The sequence below is a fragment of the Pipistrellus hanaki genome, assembly GCF_964339955.1.
Source record: "Pipistrellus hanaki genome assembly, chromosome: 2".
Classification (NCBI taxonomy): domain Eukaryota; kingdom Metazoa; phylum Chordata; class Mammalia; order Chiroptera; family Vespertilionidae; genus Pipistrellus; species Pipistrellus hanaki.
The window spans coordinates 119,927,052-119,951,883 of NC_140504.1; the positions used below are offsets into that span (position 1 = coordinate 119,927,052).

The following is a 24,832-nucleotide window of genomic DNA, read 5'->3' on the forward strand; positions in this document are numbered from 1 at the left end:
GAAGGCCAAGATGATTTGAAAATGTAAATCTCATCCACTACCCTCATCCCCACCCTGATAACACTTTCCCAACTTCTCTTTTAAAATGTCTCTTGTATTCCAATCTCACACCTATCCACGCATTCATAAATGGTATGCATAATTACTCCTTGAGCTTTTCTGCAAGGTAACAACTAAAGGTTTACATTTTAACTTGATCGCATATAATTATCTGTTCATCCAAACCGATTAACCAAGAGGATTTGAGGGTCACTCCACTGAGTCTGTCTGTGTTGTTGATTTTCGAATCTTTGGTTTTAATTTCCTGAACCAGTTGGTTTTTACTGCAGGGCTTCCTGCCATTAGCTCCAGCTCCGGAAGAACGCATGCGCCAATTAGAGCATCAAAGCCCTCTCCGCAGAGCTTGTTTCCATAAAATGGAGCGGATCACAAACAATAACAGTTCTCCAGAAACTGCCTCCCTGCTACAGGGCCCAAGCCCAAAACCCACACATACTCTCACACTGCACCCGAACTCATAACTACTTTTTTTCTTTCATATAGGTCTTTTGGAGTATGGATAGTGCATTTTCTATGTATTGCTATTATTTTTAATAGCATGAACACAGTGCTACTGTAGATAGTTTCTGGCACTGAACAAATGCTTATTATTTAGCAGTTATATTATTGTCATCTTTGACACCATTTTCAAATGGGTCATAGGGTTTCTCCTCAAATTTACAGTTTTAAACATTTTTAGTTATTTACACAGCTAGAAGTTGAATTCAACTGTATTATACCTCCTCAAATAGAAAATGCAAATAAGATAAAATGCCTTCTGCAAATATAAGTGGCAGTTTTGAAATCTGCCTGATAACTTAAGTGTCCTTTCCCCTATAGCCAGAAGGCATTTCCAGCAGAACACAAAGGAAAATGCAAGAGAGCTATATATTTATTCCAACACACTCAACTTAAGCCAATTTGGTGTCAGAAAAACTTAACAGGAATCTAGAGGAAGCAGGAATCTGAGAAGACTCTGGTGACAGTGCATCTTAGAGCAGGGAGTGAGGATGGGGTTGGCTTTTGTTTTTGAGGGGTTTGGAAGCATGCATGTGTGTGTTGTGTGTGTGTGTGTGCATGCATGCATGTGTGCGTGTTTAAAACTGCCAGGAGAAACTTTTTGCAGTGCTCATCTTTCTTATTTCTTTTTATATCCAAAGCAGTTCAAAGTCTAAAATCACTCACTTTTCTTCCCTTCCAAGTAAAGAAGCACAATTAAAGGAGAGATAAGGGAGCATATGTTTGGAAAACAAAAACTAAAAGGGTATATTACCCTGAGCTTTCAGGATGGTCTTAAATCAGGATGCAGGTCAAAGATTCCCAAATTAATTCAGGAAGTAATGGTCACGCATTTCTCAAATGCAGATGTCAGAATACCTTAAGTGATTTACTGCTGAGCTCTATAAGGGAGACAGGAACTTGGAGAATATGCAGTTCTTTAATTTTCACATTGTTTAGGTCAGAATTGGGCTAGGGAGGTGTGATTTTGTGGCAGAGGGGAAGAGGAAAGGAGGATAGGAATAAATGCAAATAGTGTTTTGACATGCAAGAATTTCATTCACTTCCTGCTACATACTCTGGAAAAAAAGGAAACTGCCCAATTGTCACAAAATACAACCAAACATCTGGCCACTAAGTATCACCCATTTTCTCAGAAGAAGCTTCCCTCTTGTTCGCAAGTAGACTCGCTTACCCTCCACTAGTGATGTGAGCAGGGTGACATTGGCAGCTTTGCGTCTCCCTGCTGGCAGATTCAATCCTATTTTGTCCAACTTTTCTCGTAAAGATCTTCCTCCATTTTTAGACTTCGCCCTGTTTCACGAATATAGGAAAGCGATTTAGAAAACATTGGGTTGATCTGCATCATATTATAGTAATTTTGACAACTTCCTAAAATTAAGAATCACAGCCGGAGATATTTAAGGGAGGGAAATCTAGGAAGAAATGGAGACAAATGCTTATTAAACTGTAAAGCATCTTCTGTATTCAGTTATTATTGCAATTATTGTGGCAGGTTAGACAGTTTTGATTCCCCAGCTCTCTAAAGAACCACAAACAAAAACAGCTCTCACCTCTAGGGTTTAAGGTACTTTTTAGTTCAACTGGTCACTGTATATTTTCCCTGTTGTTACAATCACATAAACCCCAATGGGGTCTTTAAGTTGTCTTTGTAAGATCTGCTGTTAGGTTGTTCAGAGTAACCAAAGTTATCATCACTCTCACGTTGCTTGCTCTGGCTTTAGCCCCAACGGGGAATTCATTTCACCAACTGTTTACAGGCCATGTCACCAGCCTAACTGGAAATGTCAAAAGCTGATATCGGCCTTTAAAAATTTCCCTGATTTCAAGACAATGGAGGCAGTTCTAAATAGATGTCTAAATAGACTTCCATAATCAGAAAGTGGTTAAGATAAATTGTTTAAATAAAACAGCAAATTAATTAATTTCAGATTTTATTCCCTACTCAAGTGCTCTTTAATTGTGTGGATTAGATTATACTCCCCTAGGTAAACAGTCTCCAATATTGGGGGTGGGGGAAGGGGAGGAAAAGGCAGAGGGCGGATTCAGATCTGTGACAGTGAAAGATTACAAAGGGACAGCCAAATGACGGTGAAGGAGGAAGAAAAGATTAAAATAGCTGATGTTAAAACCTTCCAAGAATGGTTTTATAGGCTTTGAATGGGATATACCTATCAGAGCAGAACCAAAAGTCTCATAGGTAGGTAAATGAGTATCAAAAGGATAAACTTTTTGTCTACTTCTTATTTAAAAAAAAAAAAAAAAAAAAAAAAAAAAAAAAAAGGAAGAAAGTATTTATCTGGGAAAGCTCAATCCAAGACCCTCTATCGGGTGGGACCCTAGAAGAAAGCCCCCAGGAGGGAGGAACCTGCCCTGAGGGAAGATGGTTCACCTCGCTGCCGCTTATACAATTTTATCTACGAAACGAATCATTCCGACCTCGCGGGGGTGAGGCCACGTATGGAACGTGTATCCGTCGGTAGTGACTGCGCCTAATGCACTTAAACGTGCCTTGCATGCTGCCTGGCACACATCGGCGCCGCCATACATCGCAACCATGAATGCAAGTGCCTTGAGCACCGGGAGTCACCTCGGGGCGGAGGTGGTAATGACCGGCGGGCGTGGCTTGCTGACTCGAGAGAAAGCAACTGTCTCCTACTTAAAATTCTATGCTAGGAACATCGGGCTACCCGCCGGAGACCCTACACGGAGGTGAAGAAAAGTGAGGAGCCCGAGAGCAAGTTTTCCAGGGCCGGCAAGGTGCGCGCGTGGAGGTAAAAGGCGGCTGCACGGCGCCCCGCGGCTGCCGCAGCCGGGACTGAGCTCGCGACGGAGCGAGCTGCGCGTGCGCGCCGGGCGGGGAGGGAGGGGCCGGAGGGCCCAGCGAGCGCGCCGCCGCCACTACCGGGCCGCGCGCCAGGCCCCGCCCCCGCGAGGGGAGGGGCGGAGGAGGCGGGCGCGCCCCGCCCCAGCCCCGCCCACTCCGCAACACGCCTTCGCCCCGCCCCTTTCCTTTCCCGCGAAGGGAGGGCCGCGGCGCGGGGTCCGGCTGCGTCGCGGCCCGGCGCAGGCGCAGGCGCAGTGCGGCCCGGGCCGCGGGCGGGGAGGTCGGGCCGCGCGGGCCTCACCTCCGCAGCACTCCGCCCAGCAGCGAGGCGTTGAGACACTCGGGCGGTGAGAGGCGCCGCTGTACTTCCGCCACCGTGACCTTGTACTTCGAGGTGGAGCTGAGGAGCGAGAGGCGACCCGGAACCGAACAGAAGACCTCGTTGGGGTTCACGACGCCACCGAAGAGGTTGTCCTTGTTAATGGGGATGGCGGAGACGGCGTTGCTGTTGGACTTGGACAGGGACACGGGGCCTGCGGAGACAGACCGGAGGCCGTGTGTGGGAGCCGCGGACCCCGCCCCAGGGCAGCCGGACAGACGCTCCTCCCCGGCCGGGGCAGGCGCCCAGGCTCGCGCGGCAACCCCCCTTTTCTTCCAGCTCTGAAAACTCCATGGCTCCTTCCCCACCTCCCGCCCTACTCCGACCTGAGATCAAGGCTTCTCCTCGGCGCGCCGCACCCCCCCGGCCTGGAGCTGCCCCCACCCTGCCCGCCAGCCAGGCCTGTGCTTCTGCCCGGACCCTTTCCTCTTAGCCTCGGGGTGCTGCCTGGAGAGGGTGGTGCAATTGTGAGCCGCTGAGCTCTCAAGCCTCCAGAGGACAGTGGGCCCCAGACAAGATGCTCCAGCACGGGCTTGGGGTGCAGGGGAGGGCGTTACGTTTGCAAACCAAGAGCAAGCAAAAACTATGTGTCCTTTGGAGTTTTGTGGAAATGAGGGGTTTAGTGTTGGGGGGAACCCGGGGGGGGGGGGAAGTTGCTTCATAAACCTGCAATTAAAGTCAGCCCAGAGTTTAGCTGGCAAATCAGCCTGTAAATGAGCATTTTCGGTTAAGGCACCAATCTGGGAAGCCGTCTGTTGACACACAACACGTGCCCCATCCTTTTGAGAAATAGGCCCTTTCCTATGTTTAGTTTTGAGAAAGACTCGAGTTTTGAAGAGCCATTCCAAGCCCCGTTTTTTGCTAGAAGGAAGGATAAACAGGCCTAGCACAGAATACTTCTGTTGAGCTAATAGTTAAAAGCCCCCTGCTTAAGCGTCCTCGTTGGGAAGGCAGGGAGGATATATTACTAGTTAAATTCTTTAGCTCTTCATTGTTGGACCCATCATAGTTAGAAAAGAATTTCAAGTCCAGCAGAAAGTGTACTAACGTTACATTTCTTGACACCAATATAATTCGGATGCATTCATAACCATTTAAACATAGTATGTATTTGTATTTTTAAAATTCCACTTGGAGACATATATAATAATATGTATACATTCTCATTGCCTTAACTCCTCCCTCTTTAATGGGATATTCTAGATGTATGGAGAGGTGGGGGGCTCTAGTTTTGGATAGATCACTTGTGACATTAATAGCTCTGGGGAGGCTAATAGAGACAATAGGAGTTAAACGAACTCTTGAGAGATTACTAATAAAAGAGCCAATTATCGTGTCGACTTGGAAAGAGCATCTCTTAAGATTTATCCCTTGCACATCTAATTTGATGTGACAAAGACTTCACAGATGCAAAAATGAAACTCTAAACTAGCTAACAAGCTGATTGGGGTTAGAAATGAAATGAGAACAGTTATATAGCATCGGCCTCTGGTGGTGCCTAGAATCCTGAAATGTAACATTGCCACCATAACAACAACAAAAAAGCTGCTGAGAAAACATTTAAACTTTATTTCTACTCACTAAATACAATACAAATTACAAATCCATCCAAATCACTGGTCACTTTTAAACTTTTTTTTTTTTTGCTATGAACAATTATGCTAAGAATCCTGACATCTTCAAGATGCTAATTTTTTACCAAAAGCCAAATTTTTGTTAACCTAATTCACAAAGTTTAAAAACTCTTAAAGAGCTAATGAGAAATTGGATTGAAAAACAATGAAGGTTTTCCCCCCCTCTGCTAAGGAATGCGATGTCTTTTTATCATCTGCCCTTATATCAATAGTAAATTATTTGCACTGTTTTAGCATATCACTTTTTAACACTCCTGGCCACTCACACAATTAAATAAACTATTAAAACATTTCAAAATTGAAATGCCATTTCAAATCAGTTAAACTATTACACATTTTATGTGTTTGTCCAGATATCATTAAACTAAATTAAATCATGAATCAGAACAAAGCTAGCCTGTTGCCATTGCTAACCTACTGAAAGCCGATCATTCAAGCATTGCTGTTCTATGTTTGCTAATTCTGAGCCTTTAGGAAAATCGTATTTGAAAAAAATAAATACAGCTCTGCAAGTTCTTTTAAATAGCACCATGCCTGTAAGGACATGCTTGGAATGCAAAAGGAAATGGCTTACCTTTCTTAATTACAGTTTGATCTGGGATGTTAATACCCGGGTCTTCTACATGCTGCAACAAAAGGATACACATGGATGTAAGTGTATAATCAAAACAAAAGGAAATGAATATTCCGTGCAAGCTGGGGGGAGGGGAAGGTGTAGAATCAAAATTCCCCCCTTATAGTGACATTTATATATAAACATCTCATCTTGGCTTATTGGAATCTGGGGCTTTGCAACTCAAGAGGTTTCACTGCACACCCACGGCCAATTTCTCCTCCTCCCGCAAATAATTTGAGTTTGAAAGAAGTGGGGGTTGGGAATAAAACTTTCTTTGGAAATTAAAATCAAGTTTTGGAGCACCTAATCTTTTTCACAATCAGTCCAACCTTTTAAAATGCACCTAGCATTACTTTGGCGCCTCAGTGGCTTCGGACTTTTAGTGATTCAGGGCTCAGCAGCAAAAGCCAGAGAAACACAATAGAAATGACAGGCAGGACAGGTGTGCTGGAAACGCTTTAGGTAGTGTGATAAACATCAAATGTATACACACATCTTCACCTATGAAAAAATAATTTGTGTTGTCTTTTTTGAAAAAAGGACTACTGCCTAAATTGGATATAGGAATAGAAATTATTTTTAAAAACAAACACAAAAACGTTTGAGATTGTTTCTGTTGTCCAACAGCAGATTGGGGTGGGGTTTTCCTTTTTTTGCAGATGGATGGGTATATGTGTGTGCCAGAGTCAAAACGTGATTAGAAAGTAAAATGAAATCATGTTTTCTAATGCAGAAACTGACAGGCAATATAATGTCTGGCTGTGTTTACAAATTAGCACCAGGGCTGCTGAGATAGAAGATTTCGCAATCGTTACCAAACACAGGCATTACCATTTAAAAAACTATTACTTCCTTCTCTAGTCTTTGTCCAACAATAATACTGATTCAAACATTTTCCATTCTGTCTTGGATTTATGCTCCTGTTAATTGTGCCTGATCGCAATGATTCCGGGTGGATGGTACTAAGTTGCTTTATTACAGGTTTTATTATACTCAATGCTCTCATTTGTAACTTGCCTAAAGTGCTTCTGGATTTAAGTATAATTAAATTGAGAAATGTTCAGAAATGAGTACTGCTGCAGTTCTTGTGTTTTAACTATATGGGGAAATATGATCCCTTTATGCATGCACCCTAAACTCATAAAGTAAATGTAGTGTGGCATAATACTTTTATTTGTGTTATTTCTAGACCTTGTCCATACAGGGAAGACTGTTAAGTTTAAAACCCCACTGAGATATTAATGATTAAATAATTTTCACCATCGATTTGATTTTCTTAAATATTTAGCAGTCATTCTTATTAAAGGTTAACTGTTGCAGCAATGGGAAAATTGAAAACAACCCTTTTCCTGACCCAAATTCCTTTGAAAGAATTTTTTTTTTTCTTCTTAAAAGGTGGGGAAGGGAGGGGGAGAGCAGCAACTGTGTTTCCTTGTTTTCATTTGATCTTTAGGTTAATTTCTCCTACTGACCAATTTCACCACAAAGAGGGACTATATAGGTGTTAAGAATTCACACCAACCACTTTCGAATTTTTGCAAAGTAGAGCAATTCTAATCCACAGAAGTCTCAAAAGCTTGCAACATTATTTTGCAATTCTAATATTTCCAAAGACCAGGCTAGGAAAAAGATTCGGAGAATCTTTGGGAAGAAGTAAAATGATCACAACTTCCAGGCTTTTTTTTTTAATTGTGCTTTTCTAACTATTGCTCCTTTCATTTTCCTTCCCAAGAACTACACTGTTTAGTATCTGCCTCTAAATACATGTTCCAACACACACACACACACACACACACACGCACACACACACACACACACAATGCTTACTAAACCCCACATTGGATCAAGTCCTACTCTCTGCTTTCCATGCAAGGCTGCTAAATTTAACCAACAAATTTCAGTGATTAACCGAGTTAAATGAAAGATGTAATAAATTTTCTATTTTCCTATGTAACTTAAAGTTTTAAATTCACCAAGCAAGCAGGTAAGTTCATCTGACCATTTTCTTTGCAATCTAATGCAGTAATCATTAAACTGTCAACGGACATATTGCTGCAATATTTGATGCAGTAATTTGAAATAGCATTTCAGCAAAAATCACATCCAGATACATTTCCTCTCCAAAGAAAAGCAGCATTAATAGAGCCTTTACAGCTTTAATAAAATTATTGGCTTGTTCTAATTCCATTTCAGGAAGGTTGTGAGGAAACCATAAATATGTAGGATTGAAGCAGAGATGCTGGTTTAAATTTAATTTCAGAAAGTATTTTCAAATTATCAATAGCTGGTTTACATTGTAAAGAGTAAATGTGCTAATATCATGCTTATTAAGAGATCATTTTAAACTACCTTTATTGATAACTGAATTAAAACTCAAGTAATGTTGCTCAATAGTTTCAGAACATTTAATTTAATATGGGGTGCAGCAGGTTCTGATAGGCATTTGGAACCCAGCTAATGATTTATGAGGTCAGCACTTAGCACCCCTAGGAAGAGAAGAAGGCTGCATTTTAATGTCCCTCTGCTCAGATTGGCTACTTAACTATTCCTTAATCAGGGTAGGGGGATACACATAACTTTCAGATATCACTAGTGCTTGTAAAATCCAGTAAAAATAATTTTTCAGTATGTCTTGTACACTTCCTTATGAGTTGCCAGGGCATTTAATGAGCTCTTTCGGTTGAATTTGACATCTTTTTTTCAGGACAGGGAGAAATCCCAACGCCAGACTCAGAGGTGGAATTAGATCCTCTCCCAATCGAAACAGTTTACTGTCGTGGAGAGGGGAAGATACCGTGGCATCCATCTGATTTATTTGTGTCGGTGGAAATGGTAATGCTGGCATTGTTTGAAGGATTTCCAGGAACCATTGTTCTACGGGCAGAACTCTCAACTTATTTTTAATTTTTAAATTCGGTTGCCTATGTGGACCGTCCTTCAAGCGCCCGTCCCCCCAAAAATAAAATGAAATTTTGAAAAAGTAAACACCGCTGAGGACAACCCGGGCCCGCCGGCCGTGCGTCCCGGCCCCTTCTCCGCGAGTGGGGCAGGGCTGCGCGCCCTCCGCGCCGTCCGCGCGGCCTCTTACCGGGACGTCCTCGATGGCGTGAGGTAAGGAGTGGAGCGGGAGGTCCCCGAGGCCGGAGCCCAGCCCGTGCGGGCCGTGCAGCAGGTCCTCGTGCCGCCGGTAGTCCCTGCGGGGATCCAGGCCCGACAGCTGGTGGGGCAGCCCCCGGTGCGTGTGCAGGAGCCCAGACTCCTGGCTCTGCCTCTGGCCGGGCCAGCCCGGGTGCTGCGGCTGCGGCTGGGCGTGCAGGGGGTTCAGGCTGTAGGGGTCGTTGACGTGGGAGTAAGGATCTTGCGACTGGGAGTAGATAGGCTGGTAGGGCGGGGGGAAGTAGGGGGGCTGGAAGTCGGCATTGGGGGTGTGGGACAGCGGCGGGGCGCTCGTGTAGGGAGATTGACCTACAGTGCCCAGCTGGGGCAACCGCGCCGTCCCGTTGCTGGTGCCGTCGTGACGGTCCTGGAAGAGGGCGAGAGGAGAGCGAAGAGCGAGAAGTCAGGCGTCGAGGTACAGCTGTCCACACCGAACCCATTCCCCTTCCCCTCGGCAGGCCAGGCCGCAGAAACGAGCTCCAAGTCGTTCCTTTTGGGAAACACCACAGAAGTGAAGCGGGCCCTTCCAGAAACGCAGGAAAATAGACTGTGCAAATGTGGGGCGGAAGAGGCTCTCAGCTCGCTCTTTCCACGCTGGGGACGGGTAGAAAAGGGCCTCCCGGAATGGAGCAAGATAAGCTGCTGCGGCGGGAAACCTCCCTTAAGCAAAATTAAAATTCCTACTAAATATTAAACAGTAGAAGCGCCCCCCCCCCGTACTCCCCCTACACACACCATTTGAACTGTGTTGTTTACCTTGTTCCACACACGTTCAAAGACTACTAGCATTCCCTGACTATTTAAATAGGAACATTTCGTAGTGGGGCTGTAACGAAGTACACGTTGAAATTACCAGCTTAAAGAAGGTTTTAGCTGCAGGTTGGGGTGGGGGAAGACTCTGCCTTTCCCGTTTCCTCAATTAGGAGCCCCTTTCTCCACACACAGCGTGGATTTGCCATACGGATGGGGAGAAGGGGACGTCTAGTCGATGTTTAAAATAGACTCAGCCCTCTGGGGTTTAATGAGAAGGTGCACCCCGGGGCGGAGGCCCCCACCCCTTCCACCCCAGCCCCAAAAGGCAGAAGAAACGCCTGACTTTCTGTTCCTCCACTGAAATTCGCTTGCAAAACAAGTGAACAGAGTTGATTCCAGGGCATGCGAGCCCACGGAGGTTCGGCCCCGGGCCCCCCTAGGATAGGGGCACATCGGGCTCCGTCTTTTTGTGTGCAAACGGATTTAGCATCAAACGTTGAGCACATCTCAGGAACAAGTGGAGACGCGAGGAAATAAAGATGAACAAGGCGAGAAACGCGCCTTGGGGAGGAGCGGCGAGGTAGGTCTGCGCGCCGGGAGATGCGGAGCAGGGACCGGGAATTTGAGGGTGGAAAAGAGCGAAAGAGGGAAATGCAGATGCAGGGGGTGCCCTGATGGAAACCTGGCCGGGCAGCCCGAGGTCTCGCGCAGCTCCGCCACACCAGGTTTCCGGACCAGAATTCCTAAGGAAGCAGGGGTGGGGGTGGGGGTGGGACTCACCATAGCTGAAAAACTGTGAACTAACATCTGCGAAGAGTCTGGGGTAACGAGTCAGGGCGGAAAAAAACAAGCAAGCCCGGAGAGCCCGGCTGCCCCGCGGCCCGAGCGCGCCCCACACAAAAGGCCGGGAGTCCGGCGCCACCCCGGCTCCGGTCACCGCGCCGCCGCTCCCGCCAGCGCCGGAGCCCCGCTCCGGTCCATCCGAACTGGAACCACGATTCGAGCGGCGCCTTCAGCAGGTCGAACCCACGGTCTCTATCTTTCCGTGATCGGCTGTGATTCAAAGTTCCTTAGAAAACGAAAAGCCCCCCAAAAGAAAAAAGTGTGTGTGTGTGTGTGTGTGCGCGCCCGCGCGCGCGTGTTCCTTAATCCGTGTCTCCCCTCTTTTCTCAGTGGCGGCTCCGCTTGAGCTTCTAAATAACCGCGCCGGGCAGCGTTCCTGGAGCCTCCTAATAGCAGATATTCATGACTATTAATATTACACGAATACTTAATAAGGGAAGAATGCCTGGAAATCGAGCGTGAAGCGGAGAGGCAGCTCGCGCCGGGGCCGGCTCTCAATGCAGTCCATTGACGGCGGCCTCAGTGTGGCAAATCGGAGGCGGGGAGCGCGAGCGCGGGAGACAAAAAGCGGGCGAGAGAGCGAGCGGGCGGGCGCGCGGGGGGCAGCGGCGCGGCGTCTGGCGAATCACAGGGAAGGGGCAACATTTTAAAAGGTGGCAGGGCATGCAAAAGTGAAAGAGAAAGAGCGAGCGAGGGAGGCCGAGGGAGAGAGTGCGGAGAGAGGGAGAATGTGTCTGCGTGCGTGTGTGAGAAAGAAAGTGTGGGCGAGAGAGAGGAGCCCGGAGTGGGAAGAGGGGAGGGAGGGAGGGAAGGAGGGAGAGCCCGGCTGGAGGGAGGGAGGGAGGGCGGGGGAGCGGGAGGGGGAGGGGGCTGAGCCGGAGCGCGCGGAGGGGGAGGCCGCCGGGAAGGGGAAGGGGGAAGGGGGAAAGGAAGCGAGTGAGGACAATCGGACCTAAAAGGCTCGAGCAGACCTCGGGGTATCTTGGGGGCCGCGCGTCGCTGGCTGGAGCTACGGGGGACCGTGTCCGGGTGGTGTTGAACCGGCTCTGGGCACCGGAGGCGCTTCCCCGTCCTCTCCGGCCGCGAGCTCCTCTGCTCCGCAGCCGGGCCTGGGACTCGGGACTCGGAGGCCTGCTGCCACGCCGCTGCTCCATGGCCCGGGGCCCCACCCGGGACTGACCCTCGCCTCGGCTGCCGCCAGTGCTTCTCTCCAACACCCGGGGCTGTGCGCTCTGCCGCCCCGCCCTCGGCTCTCCGGGGCTGGGGCCGGGAGGGGACCGGGACGCGGCCCCGGGTGCGCGGAGACGCGGGGCTGCCCAGCCTGGACGCAGCTTCCCGGCTCAAACCCGTCCGACTGGCTGGGCGACTCCCGCCCGGGCCCCCCCCTTTCCCTAACCGCCCCCCCCCCCCCATGACAGGGCTCGTTCTCTCCCAGAGCGGCCGCCGCTGCCAGCCCGCCCTCCGGGCTGTCAGAACAAGCGGCACCTCGCCTCCTGCGTGTCCCTGCAGAGCCCGGGCATAATGAGACAGCCCGGAGCCGGCTCGGGAACCCGAAACCCCTGCTCCGGCACCCGCCCGCTGCAGCCAAAGTTGTAGAAACAGCCTTCACTCTATTTTCTCCCCCGTCTCGATCCTCATCCTTTTATTTTTCCTTTTTTGCCTCGCTCACATACATTCGCGCGCCCCCACAGGGTCTCTCTCTGGGGGTGCACGTTCCTCGCCTCCCACCGAGGTCCCACAGGCGCCCGGCGCCGCGCGGAGCTCAGCGCCCGGAGCGGCGTTTTGGCCTCGGAGAAAGTGAGTGCCAGAGCCTCCGGCCACAGCCCGGGCCGAGGCAGTTCACCCTGAGACTTAAGGACTGAGTCTCACCCCATTAGCTCGCAAAAGGCACCCCCCCCCCGTTCTGAAAAACAAAGTAGCTGGTCTGATGTGGGGTGTCTGCACCCCGCGCCGCGGAGCCCCAGAGAAGTGCCCGTCTCGGAGGGACGTCACCCGTGCCCAAGGGGGTGGGGAGAGCGGAAAGAAAGGGCCCGGGAGAGGAGAGAGATTTAAAATAGCCTGCACATAGGAGGGGAAGGGAGGCGGGCGGCACCACCTTCACAGACACCCAGGTTCCGATGTCGGGGGAAGACAAGCCCCCTGCCCCCGCGCCCGCGCGGACCTCCATGCCTCCGCGCGGACACTCCCAGCTCCAAACACCAAAAAGAAAGAAAGGAAAGGGGGGGGGGGGGGAGCAAAAGCCAGGACTGCCACCTATTTATTTAGGTAATCTCCGGCCGCGGCCCCCTCCCCCTCCCGTGACTCATCGGCTCCTTTGGGCTGGGGCTGTCAGGGCGGCGGGAGCGGAGGCCGCCTGGCCCGGTCTCAGCGCCTCCCGCGGGCGGAACGGTAGTGCTGGGGGGGGGGTCCCCTGGTTGCTCCCCAAGAAACCGAGCTCTCGGATCCTGGCTTTTAACGGGCTCCATCGGCCCCGCCGGCTCCGCGCACCGGAGGTCGCGTGCTGCCCCGCCGGGATTCCCACGGTTACACGGGCGGCTGCGAGGACAGCTGCGGGGGGACCGGCGAGCCGGGAAACTCCGCGCCGCGCCGCCTCCACCCCCACCCCACGGAGGCGCCAACCGAGTGGTTCAGAGAAAGAAGCAGCGCGGAACTTCTTGAATAGAGAGAGTGTACCTGGAGCGGGCCCCGCAGCAGTTTGGGGGAGAGGGGTGATCGCAAACCGAACCCGCTAAACGGGAGATGCAACCCGGCCTAAAGCGAGGTGTGCGGCCCCCTCTCCACGGAGAAACGAGCCTTGATTTAAAAGGCTGGGGGATGAATACATAAGCAAATAAATAAGCAAACGCACATTCAGGATCAGAGAGGAAGTTAAAGAAGGTAAAGGGTTTTCTCTTTCCTTTCTCTTCCTGGTGACTTAGGCTCCCAGAGCCTCGCTAGAGACACGCGGAGTGCACGGGCGCGTGCCCTGCTGCCAGCAATTGCTTCAAAACCCCGTGCTTGTCCCTCTTCTCGCTAGTCTTAGGCACAGACAATGTTGCCCAGAAAAGGGGGGGGGGGAGGGAAGTGGGACACGGGCTTCGAAGGGGCGAGATGGAAAGGGGAGCGTCCGCTGGCTCCGCTCCGACCTCTCCCCGGGTTCTTCGGGCGGATGGGAGCGGCGGGCGCTGCGCGGGGCAAAGTTTGTCCCACCCGCGCTTCTCTGCTGGCTGCGGAGGAGGAGGCGCGGGAGGGTCCTGAGGCCGCAGGGATAACTGAGCCGGCGCCGCGCTTACCTCGCAGTCCTCGTACTTGATATTATCCGTCAGTTTCCAAAGCATTTTCATGGATCGGCGTGAACTGATTTGCCCCCTCTCTGCCTCGCACCCAAGTGCAGCTACTCTCGGGGTAAGCGCAAAGTGCCGGCTGTGACGGTGAGCGGAGGAGGAGGAGGAGGGAGAAGAGGAGGAGGAGGAGGAGGAGGAGGGCAGAAAGGGGGAGGAGGAGGTCGAGGAGGAGGAGGAGGAGGAGGAGGGTGAGGAGGAGGAGGCGAGAAGGGAAAGAGCTCCCGTGTGCGCTCGGAGATCTCCCTCTAATGGTAGAAACTTTTCCCTTTTCCAGCTCTTCACCAGCAGCCTAATCGCCTCATTAGCATATCAACAATAATCCAATTGCTTGCCGGCAGGACTCTCTGCCTCCGAACCAGGTATAAAGGCCGCTGGGAGCCGCCAACTGGCTCCTGGAGTGCACGCCCGCCATGGAGCCCCCGAAATCTCCCGAGCCCCGCCTCGCGCCCCTGCCCGTCCCCCCCTTTCCCCCCCCCCATTCCTCCCGGGTCCAACACTCCGTCCCCTCCTGGAGGGAGAAGCCCGGTGCCGAGGCCAGGCTCCGCGCAGAGGCCGAGCCAGGCTCTCCGCGCCTCTTCCCACCTCTGCTGCCCATAACGGCGGCGCTGTCCTTCCGGCCCCCTCCGATTTTATTAGAAATTATCCTTTTCGCAATTAAATATAACCACCAAACCAAGATCAGCGGAGTGACTCCAGGATTTTTGCCCAAGAAAAGATCGCCTCCGCCGGGGCAGCCACCACCACCTCGGGCCACAGAGGTTTGGGAGTTTTATGGGCTTGGTGCTTTCCCCCAGGTTGGAGGTTTTGCCGCCGAACGGCCTCCGTCGCTCGGCTGGGGTTTGCGATTCTTTAATTGCCGCGTGTAAAATAAAAATTGTACCCTGAAGAGGCCACTTGACAGCTCCAGGAGTTAAGTGATTTTCCTCTCGTTTGTATGAAGCTAGGGCCAAGTGATAACTCAACGTGGCGTTTGGACTGAGGGTTTCCTAGGCGCGATGTGGACAGGGATACCGAACTCCTAGGGAGGCTCACAGGAGCTTCTGGAGTTGAGCCGAAACACTGACATGTGTGCACTTGCATGCATCAAAATAAGTCGCTGGGAACCAACTCTTCGCTGTGCTAATCTGCTCCAGTTTTCCCAAGATCCCCCTTTTTAATTAAAGCAAGGAGAGTTCCTGCATGATTTGGTGGCATTACCCACGCGGGCGAGCTCGGGGCGCAGTGCCCGGCTGCCCCGAACCGGAGCCAGGGCAGCCATTCCCTCGGCCAGGCCGGCCAGTCCAGGCTCTCCCCCTCCACACAGGGGCCTGCTCACCCCAGGGATTTATTTTTCCTTCAGTTTTAGCAACATTTTTAAAGAAGAAAGAAAAAACAGACTGATACTCAAAATACAGAGTAGTTAATTTCTCTGGCTGAGCTTGCTCATTTGCCCCCCCACACACAAAAAGTTTCTGTCTTTCTCCCACTTGAATACCGAAAACTCCCTGACAACAGTAGGTCTCGCCTCAGAGCTGCTCTACTCACGACCTCAGATTCCCTCTGGCCCTGTTTCTTGAAAACCCCTAAGCCTCCCAGATTTCAGCAGCGTCCTCAAAGTAGGGTAGAGGCTGTTGGAAACCGGAGCTTTCTCTAACAGGTGGAGCGAAGGCAGAGGAGAGAGGACACCCTCCCACAAGCCTTGTAGAAGGGCAATTCTCCCTCCAGAGGAGGGCAGCAACTTTCCCAAGACAGGCAGAGCAGGCCAGAGGCCCCCCAAAAAAGTTAGAAAGAAGACTAGAGCTAGAGGGGAGATTTAAACTGGGGGGCGGGGAGGGAGATTCCCTCCCCACAACTGAGCACCCCCCTTCTCCCCCCGACCTCCTCTTTCCTCAGAATGCTAGAGTAGTCTTTGGGCTGAGCCCAGCGAGGGGCTCCCCGAGGCACCTTACTCGGGAAAGGGTCAGCTCTAGTGCTGGCACACTCGCCCTCTGGGGCTGCCCGGGGTTCGCTTTAAGCAGGGGGATGGGCCGCTGGGAGGACTGACACCTCCCCAGCGGGGCAGCAGACGCAGAGCGTGATCTGTAGGCCAAACCCCAGGCCTGGGAGCATGGATTCCCCACCCCTGAACTGCGCTAAGGCGTGTTTAAAGGAACTCTTGTTTCGCTTTCTTTCTTTCAGTCTGCGGGCTGGGGAAGGCATAGGCTCTTCATCTTTTCAACCAGCCGCTCTTGCTGCTCCGCACCCCACCGACCTGCGGCTCCGCACCAGCCGGAGCTGTTAAACTGTTGTCGTATTCCCGCCGAGGGCGCCTTTGAGGTGCAGATTGGGGCCTGCGGGCTCCGAGCCTCCGCCGGCGTTCTGGGCGCCAAAGAAAGGCCCGGGCGGCACCCCATCACCCCGGAGCCGGCGGAGCGGCCTGAGAGGGCGCGACATTACCACCACAAGTCCCTTGTTTGCATGTCAATAGCCCTGCCTAGCCAGAACCCCAGGACAGCAGCGCCAGGCCTAGGGTTAGGGGTCCCAGGCCAAATTTGGGGCCCTGAAGAAACTAAGGGCACGTATGTGTGTGAGAGACAGAGATACGGAGAGAAACAAAGAGACAGCGAGAGGCCAGAAAGACTCTGTTTTCTATGGTTGTCACTACCCAGTCGGACCCAGGAGCCCAACAGGACAACCCCAGAACATCTCACTTTTCAGGACCCCAAATCCTCAGTGCCCCTCTTAGCATTCAGGCTTCCCACCGCTTGCCAAACTGTGAGCCCTTAGGAGCCAGGCCCAGGGCTCACTCCTTTCCCCTTCAAGCTGTAAGCTTGCTGCTTCTGAACCTTAGCTGGGCCTACCGGATGGAGGCCCAGACCCAGGCCCAGCCTCCCTCCACTCCCGGCGCCTTCTCACCACCGAGGAGTTCAGAATTCTGCAACAAAGTTCTTCCGGCTTGAGGAGGAAACTTAAACCCCTCTGCCAAAGCACTTCCCTCATCTTTACCCTCTGGGGGAGAGAATGAAGATGAGCCCTGAGCCCGCAGGGACAAGGGAAAGAGGTGTGCTATCCCAGGATTTGTATTTGGTATGAGATTTGCATCCTTAAACCACAAAGTTAGTCTAACTTTGGGGATGGCATTTTATTTAGTGAGATTTACCTGCTGGGGAGAGGTATAAGAGCTCACGGTTGGTTTTTTAAAAATGTAAGGAAAGAAATTAGTATTGCGAGATGACTTCCTTTCCCCAAACTCCAAAGAATGCAGTGAAGACAGGACTTCTCTGAACTTTTATTGGCCCAAATTCGAAACAAGTGCAAGAACTCGAGCCACAAGGAGTAGGCCTGGACTTCTCTTTGGGCCGATCAGGGCGTTTGGTTCCAACCCACCTGCGAACTTTTAGGCACATGGAGCCTCGCCCTAACCAGGCCTTGCTTTGCAGGGGCAGAAAACAGGGCCCTGGGGTTCCCATTATGAAATCGGAGACAGGAGAGAGGCTGCTACCCTCACCAATCCGGCCAGGGCCGCCCTAGTTCCCAAGGGGAACACGTCTGGAAGTCAGGACAACTCTGGACGAATGCTCCGGATGCCGGGTCAGGTCGCGGCTCAGGGCGGGCAGAACCCGGAGCCTAGCTGGCCTTGCGGTGCCTGAGGCGTTGATTTCGGAAAATTTTAGATCTTCTGCCTCATCGCCAGCCATTCACACACACCCGCATCCAGCCACCCCGTCAGGAGCCCAAGAAGCGAAAACTGACTTCAGGAAACGGACTGAGTGAGAAGCTAAACTTAGCGCAAACTCTTTTTAAGTATTTTCCCAAAGAACATGCTCAACCCGCGACCCTTCTTACATGTGGGCCCCTTTCCATTCGCTACAGCCTCTAGGTCCCCAAAACGTGGAGACACACGGAGAGACAGGTGCACCCGAACCCCACTTCACGCACAGCCCTGGGGTCTGGGACAAGACCAAAGGCGTAGCGAGCAGGGAAATCTCCTCATGGCGCACCACAACCCCCGCCCAGCACCCTTCCTCCTCCTGAATTAGTCATCCAGCCCCGTTTCTGCTGAGGAGGGGGGGAGGGGAGCTGCATCGCAAACTACAGGTGACCCCTCCCCCGGGGCCACCGTGGGAGCGGGCGCCGGACTTGCCCCAGGGCCCGGCCCGCGGGCAGTGCGCGGCGCGGTGCCCCCAGCGCCTCGGCACCGCCTGCGCGTCCTCCCGTCCTTTCTCCCCTAGGAACTCTCCGGGGCGCAGCCGGGCGCGCCTCACCTACGACTCCTGCCCTGGGCCAAGGCTCTTCCTCTCCGCCTACCCCTCCCGGCACCCTCCCCCGTCCCACCCCCGCCCACCTCGGCCCCAGCCCAGGCAAACCCCCGTACCTGCCAGTCCCCCATTTTGGCAAGTATGGACATCGCGTCTCGGCGCTCCTGGCGACTGGTCCCCGCCGGGCATGGGCTGTAGGGCTCGACTGGGCCCGCTCCCTGGAATCGCTTAGGCAAATCCTCCTTTTTTTTTTTTTTTTTTACCTGCTCACCAACATCTCACCTGGTCATAAAGAGCTGGGTTGCTACCTGCCGACGCATGCGCGCTAGCCCAGGAATTCACTCCGCCAGCTCCAGTGCCTGCGCCTCGCGGAGCTGAACTGGGAAGTGATGGATTTATAGCCGTGGCAATCTCGCCATCAACTCCAGCTTTTCCCCACAGCCCCAACCCGCCTTCCCAGTCGGTCTCGGAACCAACGCAGACTGCCTGCCTGGGTGCACTGGGCGCGCTGCTAGTGCGAGAGCCTGTTTTCACACTCAAGCATTGGGGGCGTCTACACAGTCTTCCCACGGCTCTCCTCCCCCTCGAAACTTTGTTGCTGGGAGTCTTCACCGGGAGATGGGTGGGAGGAGGAGTGCAAAATCTGAAGGCAGGGCCAGTCGATAGGTCCCGCGCACCTGGATGCCCGCGGTGGGGACGGACCCTCTCCCCCCACTCCTGCCCTTCCCACCGGCCCAGGAGATTCAAGGCAGCCCCGGGCCTCGCGGATCTGAGTCTGCACTCCCCAGGGCTGCTTCAGCGTCGGATCCCAGATCAAAGTGTTTTTTAGTAGGTGCAGAGGTTCGTTTCTGGCTTCTAGGTTTAGGTTTAGTCCCCTCCCACAACAGAGAGCCAAACACACGCACACAATTGCACACTCACACACGCAAACTTCTATTTGAGGCTCACCCTCTTTTCCTACTGTCACAACCCCCTCTCCTCCCCCACTCCTCTTGTTGCTTCCCAGCTCTTTATCTTTTGCACTAAAAACTTTTTAAACGACCAGTGGGGGCGTTGATGGTTCTGGGATGGGCAACTGGGGTTTGGGCTGGGGTTTGCTTTCCCATGACAGATAAAATCGCTCAAGTGATTTCACCGCTGCTTCTAATTAGAAGGGAGCTTTAAAAGAAGCCACAGGATTTGGGGCTCCCGGGAGCTCACCTCCCCGGCAGGAACCACACCTGGCTGGGAGGGAGGCCTGGGCGAGGAGCTTAGCCCCAGGCTTCGCTCCCTGCCCAGCAGTGCCAGCTACCTCCCGACAGCCAAGAGATCCAGTTGTCTGGGGATTGGGCCTGGGACGACTGGAACAGGCTCAGTTACCCTCCCTGCTGCCATCGCAGGGACTGAGAGGTGAACCAAGAACCCCGGTGTCGAATCATCTTCTCTGACACGTCAGACAAAAGTGTGTAAGAGGTCAGTTCCGCTCTGAGAAGTGGAGATTTGTCCCCACACCAAGCCCTTCTCCTTCTAACTCTGCACTCCTGCCTACCCAGATGGTCTTGCAACCCCCAGGGATGGTGTGGCGGTGTCTCTCTGAGAAGTCACCGAATCGCTTAGGCATTTTAATCGTCTCTGGGCTGAGAGACTTTCTTGCTGCTGCCGATTCTCTCCTTGATTTGAAACTATCTTGAACCTCCCTTAAGACACTGCTCAACAAGTTTGACTTTTGTTTGTTTGTGTGTATGTGTGTTTTGCGATATTTTTAAGTTATTAAAGTTACAGCACTTTTAACTCATTAGCTTCTATACTTCACTTCCCCGGCTTTTTCCAGGCGGTCGAAATAGGTTGGTAAAATCCAAATGCTTCCAAGTCCAAGACTGGTCTCCAAGAAGGGCCTGTAGTTCTTCCGGATTCCGGCTGGAGGCGCTGTGCTCTCTTAAAAATGAGCACGGTTTCCAGGCTTTTCCCACTCACTGGTGGAACAAAAGCTGAAGGAACTGGGATCCAGCTGGCTGGGTCAGGCTGAGCCTGGGAAGACCCGAGGGTTGTGCCAGGGCCGGGTGGAGCATTTAGAGTGTCATCTCCAACTCTGGTACTTTTTGGAGGGAGTGGGGAAGACATAGAGTGCCGAAAGAAGGGGCAAAGCTACTAGTGTAGTTAAGTGCGGAAGCCAAGCCCCGCTCAGGGTTGTAAGGCAGTGGACATGCATCATCATGTGCCAACTGCCTAGGGAACCCTTCTAGGCTCCTTAAGGCACTTGAAAGTCTAGACCAGAGTCTGAGCAATGGGTTCATTTGTAAGTTCATTATTAGGGCCACCTGGACTTCACATTCCCCTTGAAGGAGTCAGGGGTGATTGGACAGATTGAAGGTTTGGAAGGAAGCAGCCCAGGCTTTGCTCAGGTGCTAGGTGCAGGGCCCGGTTGGGGTGGGGGCGCGGGAGAGATCGGAGGAGGGAGTCCAGGAATCTGAGACCAGAGTGGAGCTAGAACTGAGTTTTGGAATAGGACCACGGAGGTTCAAACTCAGCTCTGTCACATTTATAGTCTGAGTGACATAGGGCAAATTATTGAACTTGTCTGAACCTTCATTTATCCATTTGTAAAATGGGTAATTGGTTGTGAGAATTCTCTAGGAGAATGCTCACAAAGTGCTCAGCACAGAACCTGACCCACCTTGTGCTCTCAAAAAGGCTGCTGAGTGATCAAGGACTGGAGTGCACCCATCCCCACTCTCACCCAGGACCCATTCAGGTCCAGACAAGGTCAATGCCACAGCTACTTTCTTAGGCACACTGCAACCAGACTTTGGGTCAACTGCACCTCCTACTATTGCCCCTCAGGACCCTCATCTTCCCATGTGTGCGCCCTCCCTCTTGCTCTTCAAACCCCACTTCACCCCTAAGGGTCTTTCCCCACCTTCCTTCCTTGCTACACCCAAGAGTCTGACTCTATCTCCTAAGGGGGGCGGGGGATGTGCCATGGAAGGGGGAGCAGAGGGGAAGAAGACACTTCCCAACCTAATCCTGAGCCCAGGCACCGAGGGCCACTTTAGCTAGCCAGCTGCACCCAGTTTCCCAGGCAGGCCCAAGACTACTTGAGGACCTGCCTCAGCACCCAAGCAGTTTCTAGAACATCAACATCTGGCCTCTTATGAATCGGAGAAAACTTCAGCCTTTTTTTTTTTTTTTTTTTAAACTGGATTAGGAGAGGAAGAGCAGCAGGAGTTCCATTTACTCCTGTCACGGTAACACACACACACACACACACACACACACACACACACACTCCTGGCTCCATCAGCCCCCAGGTTGCACTGGGAACAATCTTTCCTTTAGGATAAAGCTGTACTTGAACCGCATTCACTGCACTTCAGAACCTCCAGGACCCTTCCCCACCTTTTCATGCATCATCATGTGCCAACTGCCTAGGGAACCCTTCTAGGCTCCTTAAGGCACTTGAAAGTCTAGACCAGAGTCTGAGCAATGGGTTCATTTGTAAGTTCATTATTAGGGCCACCTGGACTTCACATTCCCCTTAAAGGAGTCAGGGGTGATTGGACAGATTGAGAGACCACCCCCTGAGCCCCAGCCTCTTCCCCAGCAGAGACACATCTTCCCATCCTTGGACCTGAGAGAGCCTCAGTCCACGTTGGGTCTTCCGGGGCCCTCAGAGCAGTAAACTGGGTAAATGAAGGCTCAGACAAGTTCAATAATTTGCCGGGAGAAGGTTTGGATCACTTAGGGGGAAAGATGAGGGAAGCTGAGCAGAGTCTTGCCACACCAGGAGCTGAAGCTCTCACCTAGAGCGATTCCTCCAGAGCACAAAAGCCTGATGACGCTCCATCTGGATTAGGGCAAAGGAATAGGGATACAGTTAGCACAGAAGTGAGAAGCCAAACCTTCAACCGCGGGAGCCCAAGGAGAGTGCAGAGGGGAGGCCCCAGGACCTTGGCGTCTGTCCACTGATGCCTCCCAGGCGTGTTCTTTCAAACGGGGAGTTTGTATCACAGAGGACAGAAGGCCTGAGGAGGCCCGCAAGACCAAGAGACGAAAACCTAGAGATGCTCTGGAGGCTGGAGAACCATGATTCCGCTCGCTCGGTGCGACCCCTCCATGGGCAACCCGGGTCCTTCCCAGCCCCAGGCGACAGGTGCAGCCACAGCCTCAGCCAGGGCTGGCGGCCGGCCGTGCACTGGTGCGGAACCACTATCGGAACGAGTTTGCGCTTCTGTTTACAAAGCAATCCTGCCATCAAAAGAGGAACAAAATCACCACTTATCACACCCTGTCATAAAGTACTCTGCCCCGAGGGAAACCCTAGCGAAGAAACGCGCAGAGTCTGGGAGGAGTGGCAGACGAAGAAAGGGGAACTCTCCCAACTACTTTCCAGAGTAAAGGGCTTGAACACGCCGCCCGCGCGTCCCTCCAGGCCTGGGAAAGACCGAGGACAGCCTGGGCACTGGCGAGGGGGTGTGGCCGGGGAGCCCAGTCTGCAGCAGAGCGCGGAATTGCTCTCTTGGCTCTCTGAGATCCACCCATCTTCAGCTCCCACTGCAATGTTTCTTTTCTAGTGTGTTCAAAGATGCTCATATCCCCCCCCCCCCCAATAAATGCGCAGAAGGGGGTGAGGAGTGAGTTCTTGGAAACAGAGTTTCCTTTTGAACCTGCAAGACACTGCAGGCCCAAAGGACAGTCTTCAGGAGTTCCTAACCAGTAGGGGCGGGTTTTGCTCCCCTTAATCCCCACGTATTCCCCACGCAACTGTTCTTGGGGAAGGGGGAGAGTAAACACGTGGGCCAGGAAATGAGGGAAAGGCAGAAGTCCTTGGAAATTATAAGCAGTCTCTGTGGGGACCCTGTCCCTGTGGGTTATCTCCATTGCAGTCCTGGCTTGTCTAGAGTGAGGTTCTAAACCCTTAAGGCAGGCAAAGTCACACCCGGCGGGGGTGAGATGGGTGGGGGGCTTCTGAGGAGTTCCTTTGCGGTGGGAGTGGCTCTGTCCCTCAGCAGTCCTGGGGAAGAAGGAAGACACCTTCCCCACCCTCATCCCTCTCTCCTCCCCCCATTTCCCCTGGGACACCTGCTGTAAAGACCTTTCCAGTCGCGGTATCAGCAACTCACCACTTAATATGACCAGTTTGGGGCTATGCAAGAGCCATCCTGGACATCCAATACTGTCCCCCCTACCCCACTCTTTTGGCCAAGGGTTAGATTTCCCCTGGAGTCCACATTAATGTGGTTGGCAAGTTGGGATGTAAGTGCCTGCCGCCAGCCCGGATTTAGGACCCTGGGTCTCCATCACTCCAGCATGAATAATCTGCAATCACTCACCCTGCGAGATTACTTTGGTTCCTAATGGATATACTGGGCTGGGATGTTTGAAGAGGCTTCCATACATGGGAAGCAGAATTATTAATATTAAATTATCATTTGTGTTTTTTAAGGCCTTGGGGGAATGGTTCCATCCTTTACAATCCCTGTATAGTTGATGAAAGCAGAGCATCGAACTCCTGTCTGTGTCACTGTGCAAAACATATGTAAAGTGAAAGGGTCTTTCTTTTACAAAAACTGGGGAGCTAGATCCAAAGCCGTCAGAATAGCCAAGAGTAGTTTGGAAAAGATCCTGGTCCCCCCCTCCTCTCGCAAAAGTTGTTTTGGGGCAATGCATGGCTTGGGGCGGTGACATTCAAACATTGCTCTATATCAGCATCACCCAAAGAGTGTTAAAATGCTAATGCCCAAGAGGACCCAAACATAACTTTTTTTTTTTTTTTTTTTAAGTATCCCAGGTAAGTGCACTGTGTAGGCAGATCTGAGAAGCAATGGCTTAGGGCAGTGGTTCTCAAAGTGTTGTCCAGGGACCAGCAAGATCCACATCATCTGGGAATGCATTAGAAACGCAAATGCTCACGCCCCACACCAGCACTCTTGAAAACTGAGGCCTGGGCCCAGAGATCATTCTTTTAATCAGCCCTCCCAGGGAGGTGAGTGCAAGCTCAACTCTGAGCACCACGGACCTGGGGAAACGCGAGCCTCCATCTCGGAGGTAGAGCTTGGGGGCTGGCTTTCTGGTCTGCAGCTGTTCTCCACCTGTAGCCGCGTGAAGAACCTGAGACCTGAGCTTTACCTGCGCATCCTGTGGGAAGACGGAGCGCGTCTCAGTCGTCCTAGGCATGAAGAGGTGTCACTCTCTCCACAAGCGCCCTGCGTTGGAATCAACCAGCTTAAGGACAATTTCAACGTCACTGCTCAGCGAGGGCCCACAAACTCCGCGTTTCCCCTCCTCTCTGTGGCGCTGGGGTTTTCATGGGATACAGGTCTAGAACCACTTGCGGCCAGATACAACTTGTTCTCAACCTCTGAGCTACGGCCTCCCCTGCCCCTCCCATCCCCCCAGGCCCTCTCTGCCTCCGCTCCCAACTCCTCGAACCCAGCTTGGCGCCTCAGCTAACTCGTCCTGGCCACGTCCTTGGAGCCTGTCCTCTGGATGTGAAGTCCGAAAGCAGAACCATCCAGCTGTGGGCTCTCCCAGCCTGGGCGAGCCCCCC

The 24,832-nt window shown here is 52.3% G+C and overlaps 1 protein-coding gene across 7 annotated transcripts in view; it reads right to left on the reverse strand.

The window, feature by feature from the left end:
- Nucleotides 1-24,460, reverse strand: part of TFAP2A (transcription factor AP-2 alpha) — a gene marked incomplete at its 5' end in the record, with an annotated part of 28,329 nt that extends 3,869 nt beyond the window's left edge. The window contains 6 exons of one of the 7 annotated variants that reach the window (XM_084872627.1): nucleotides 1,733-1,851; nucleotides 3,687-3,918; nucleotides 5,973-6,024; nucleotides 9,103-9,537; nucleotides 10,704-10,992; nucleotides 11,738-11,839. In XM_084872627.1, the coding sequence (XP_084728753.1) occupies nucleotides 1,733-1,851; nucleotides 3,687-3,918; nucleotides 5,973-6,024; nucleotides 9,103-9,537; nucleotides 10,704-10,730 (865 nt within the window). Of the gene's footprint in view, nucleotides 1-1,732; nucleotides 1,852-3,686; nucleotides 3,919-5,972; nucleotides 6,025-9,102; nucleotides 9,538-10,703; nucleotides 11,542-11,737; nucleotides 11,921-14,038; nucleotides 14,324-18,422; nucleotides 18,476-24,411 lie in introns of those variants that run through there. The other 6 variants (XM_084872626.1, XM_084872623.1, XM_084872624.1 and 3 more) reach the window with 6 other exon arrangements.
- Nucleotides 24,461-24,832: the final 372 nt, after the last annotated feature.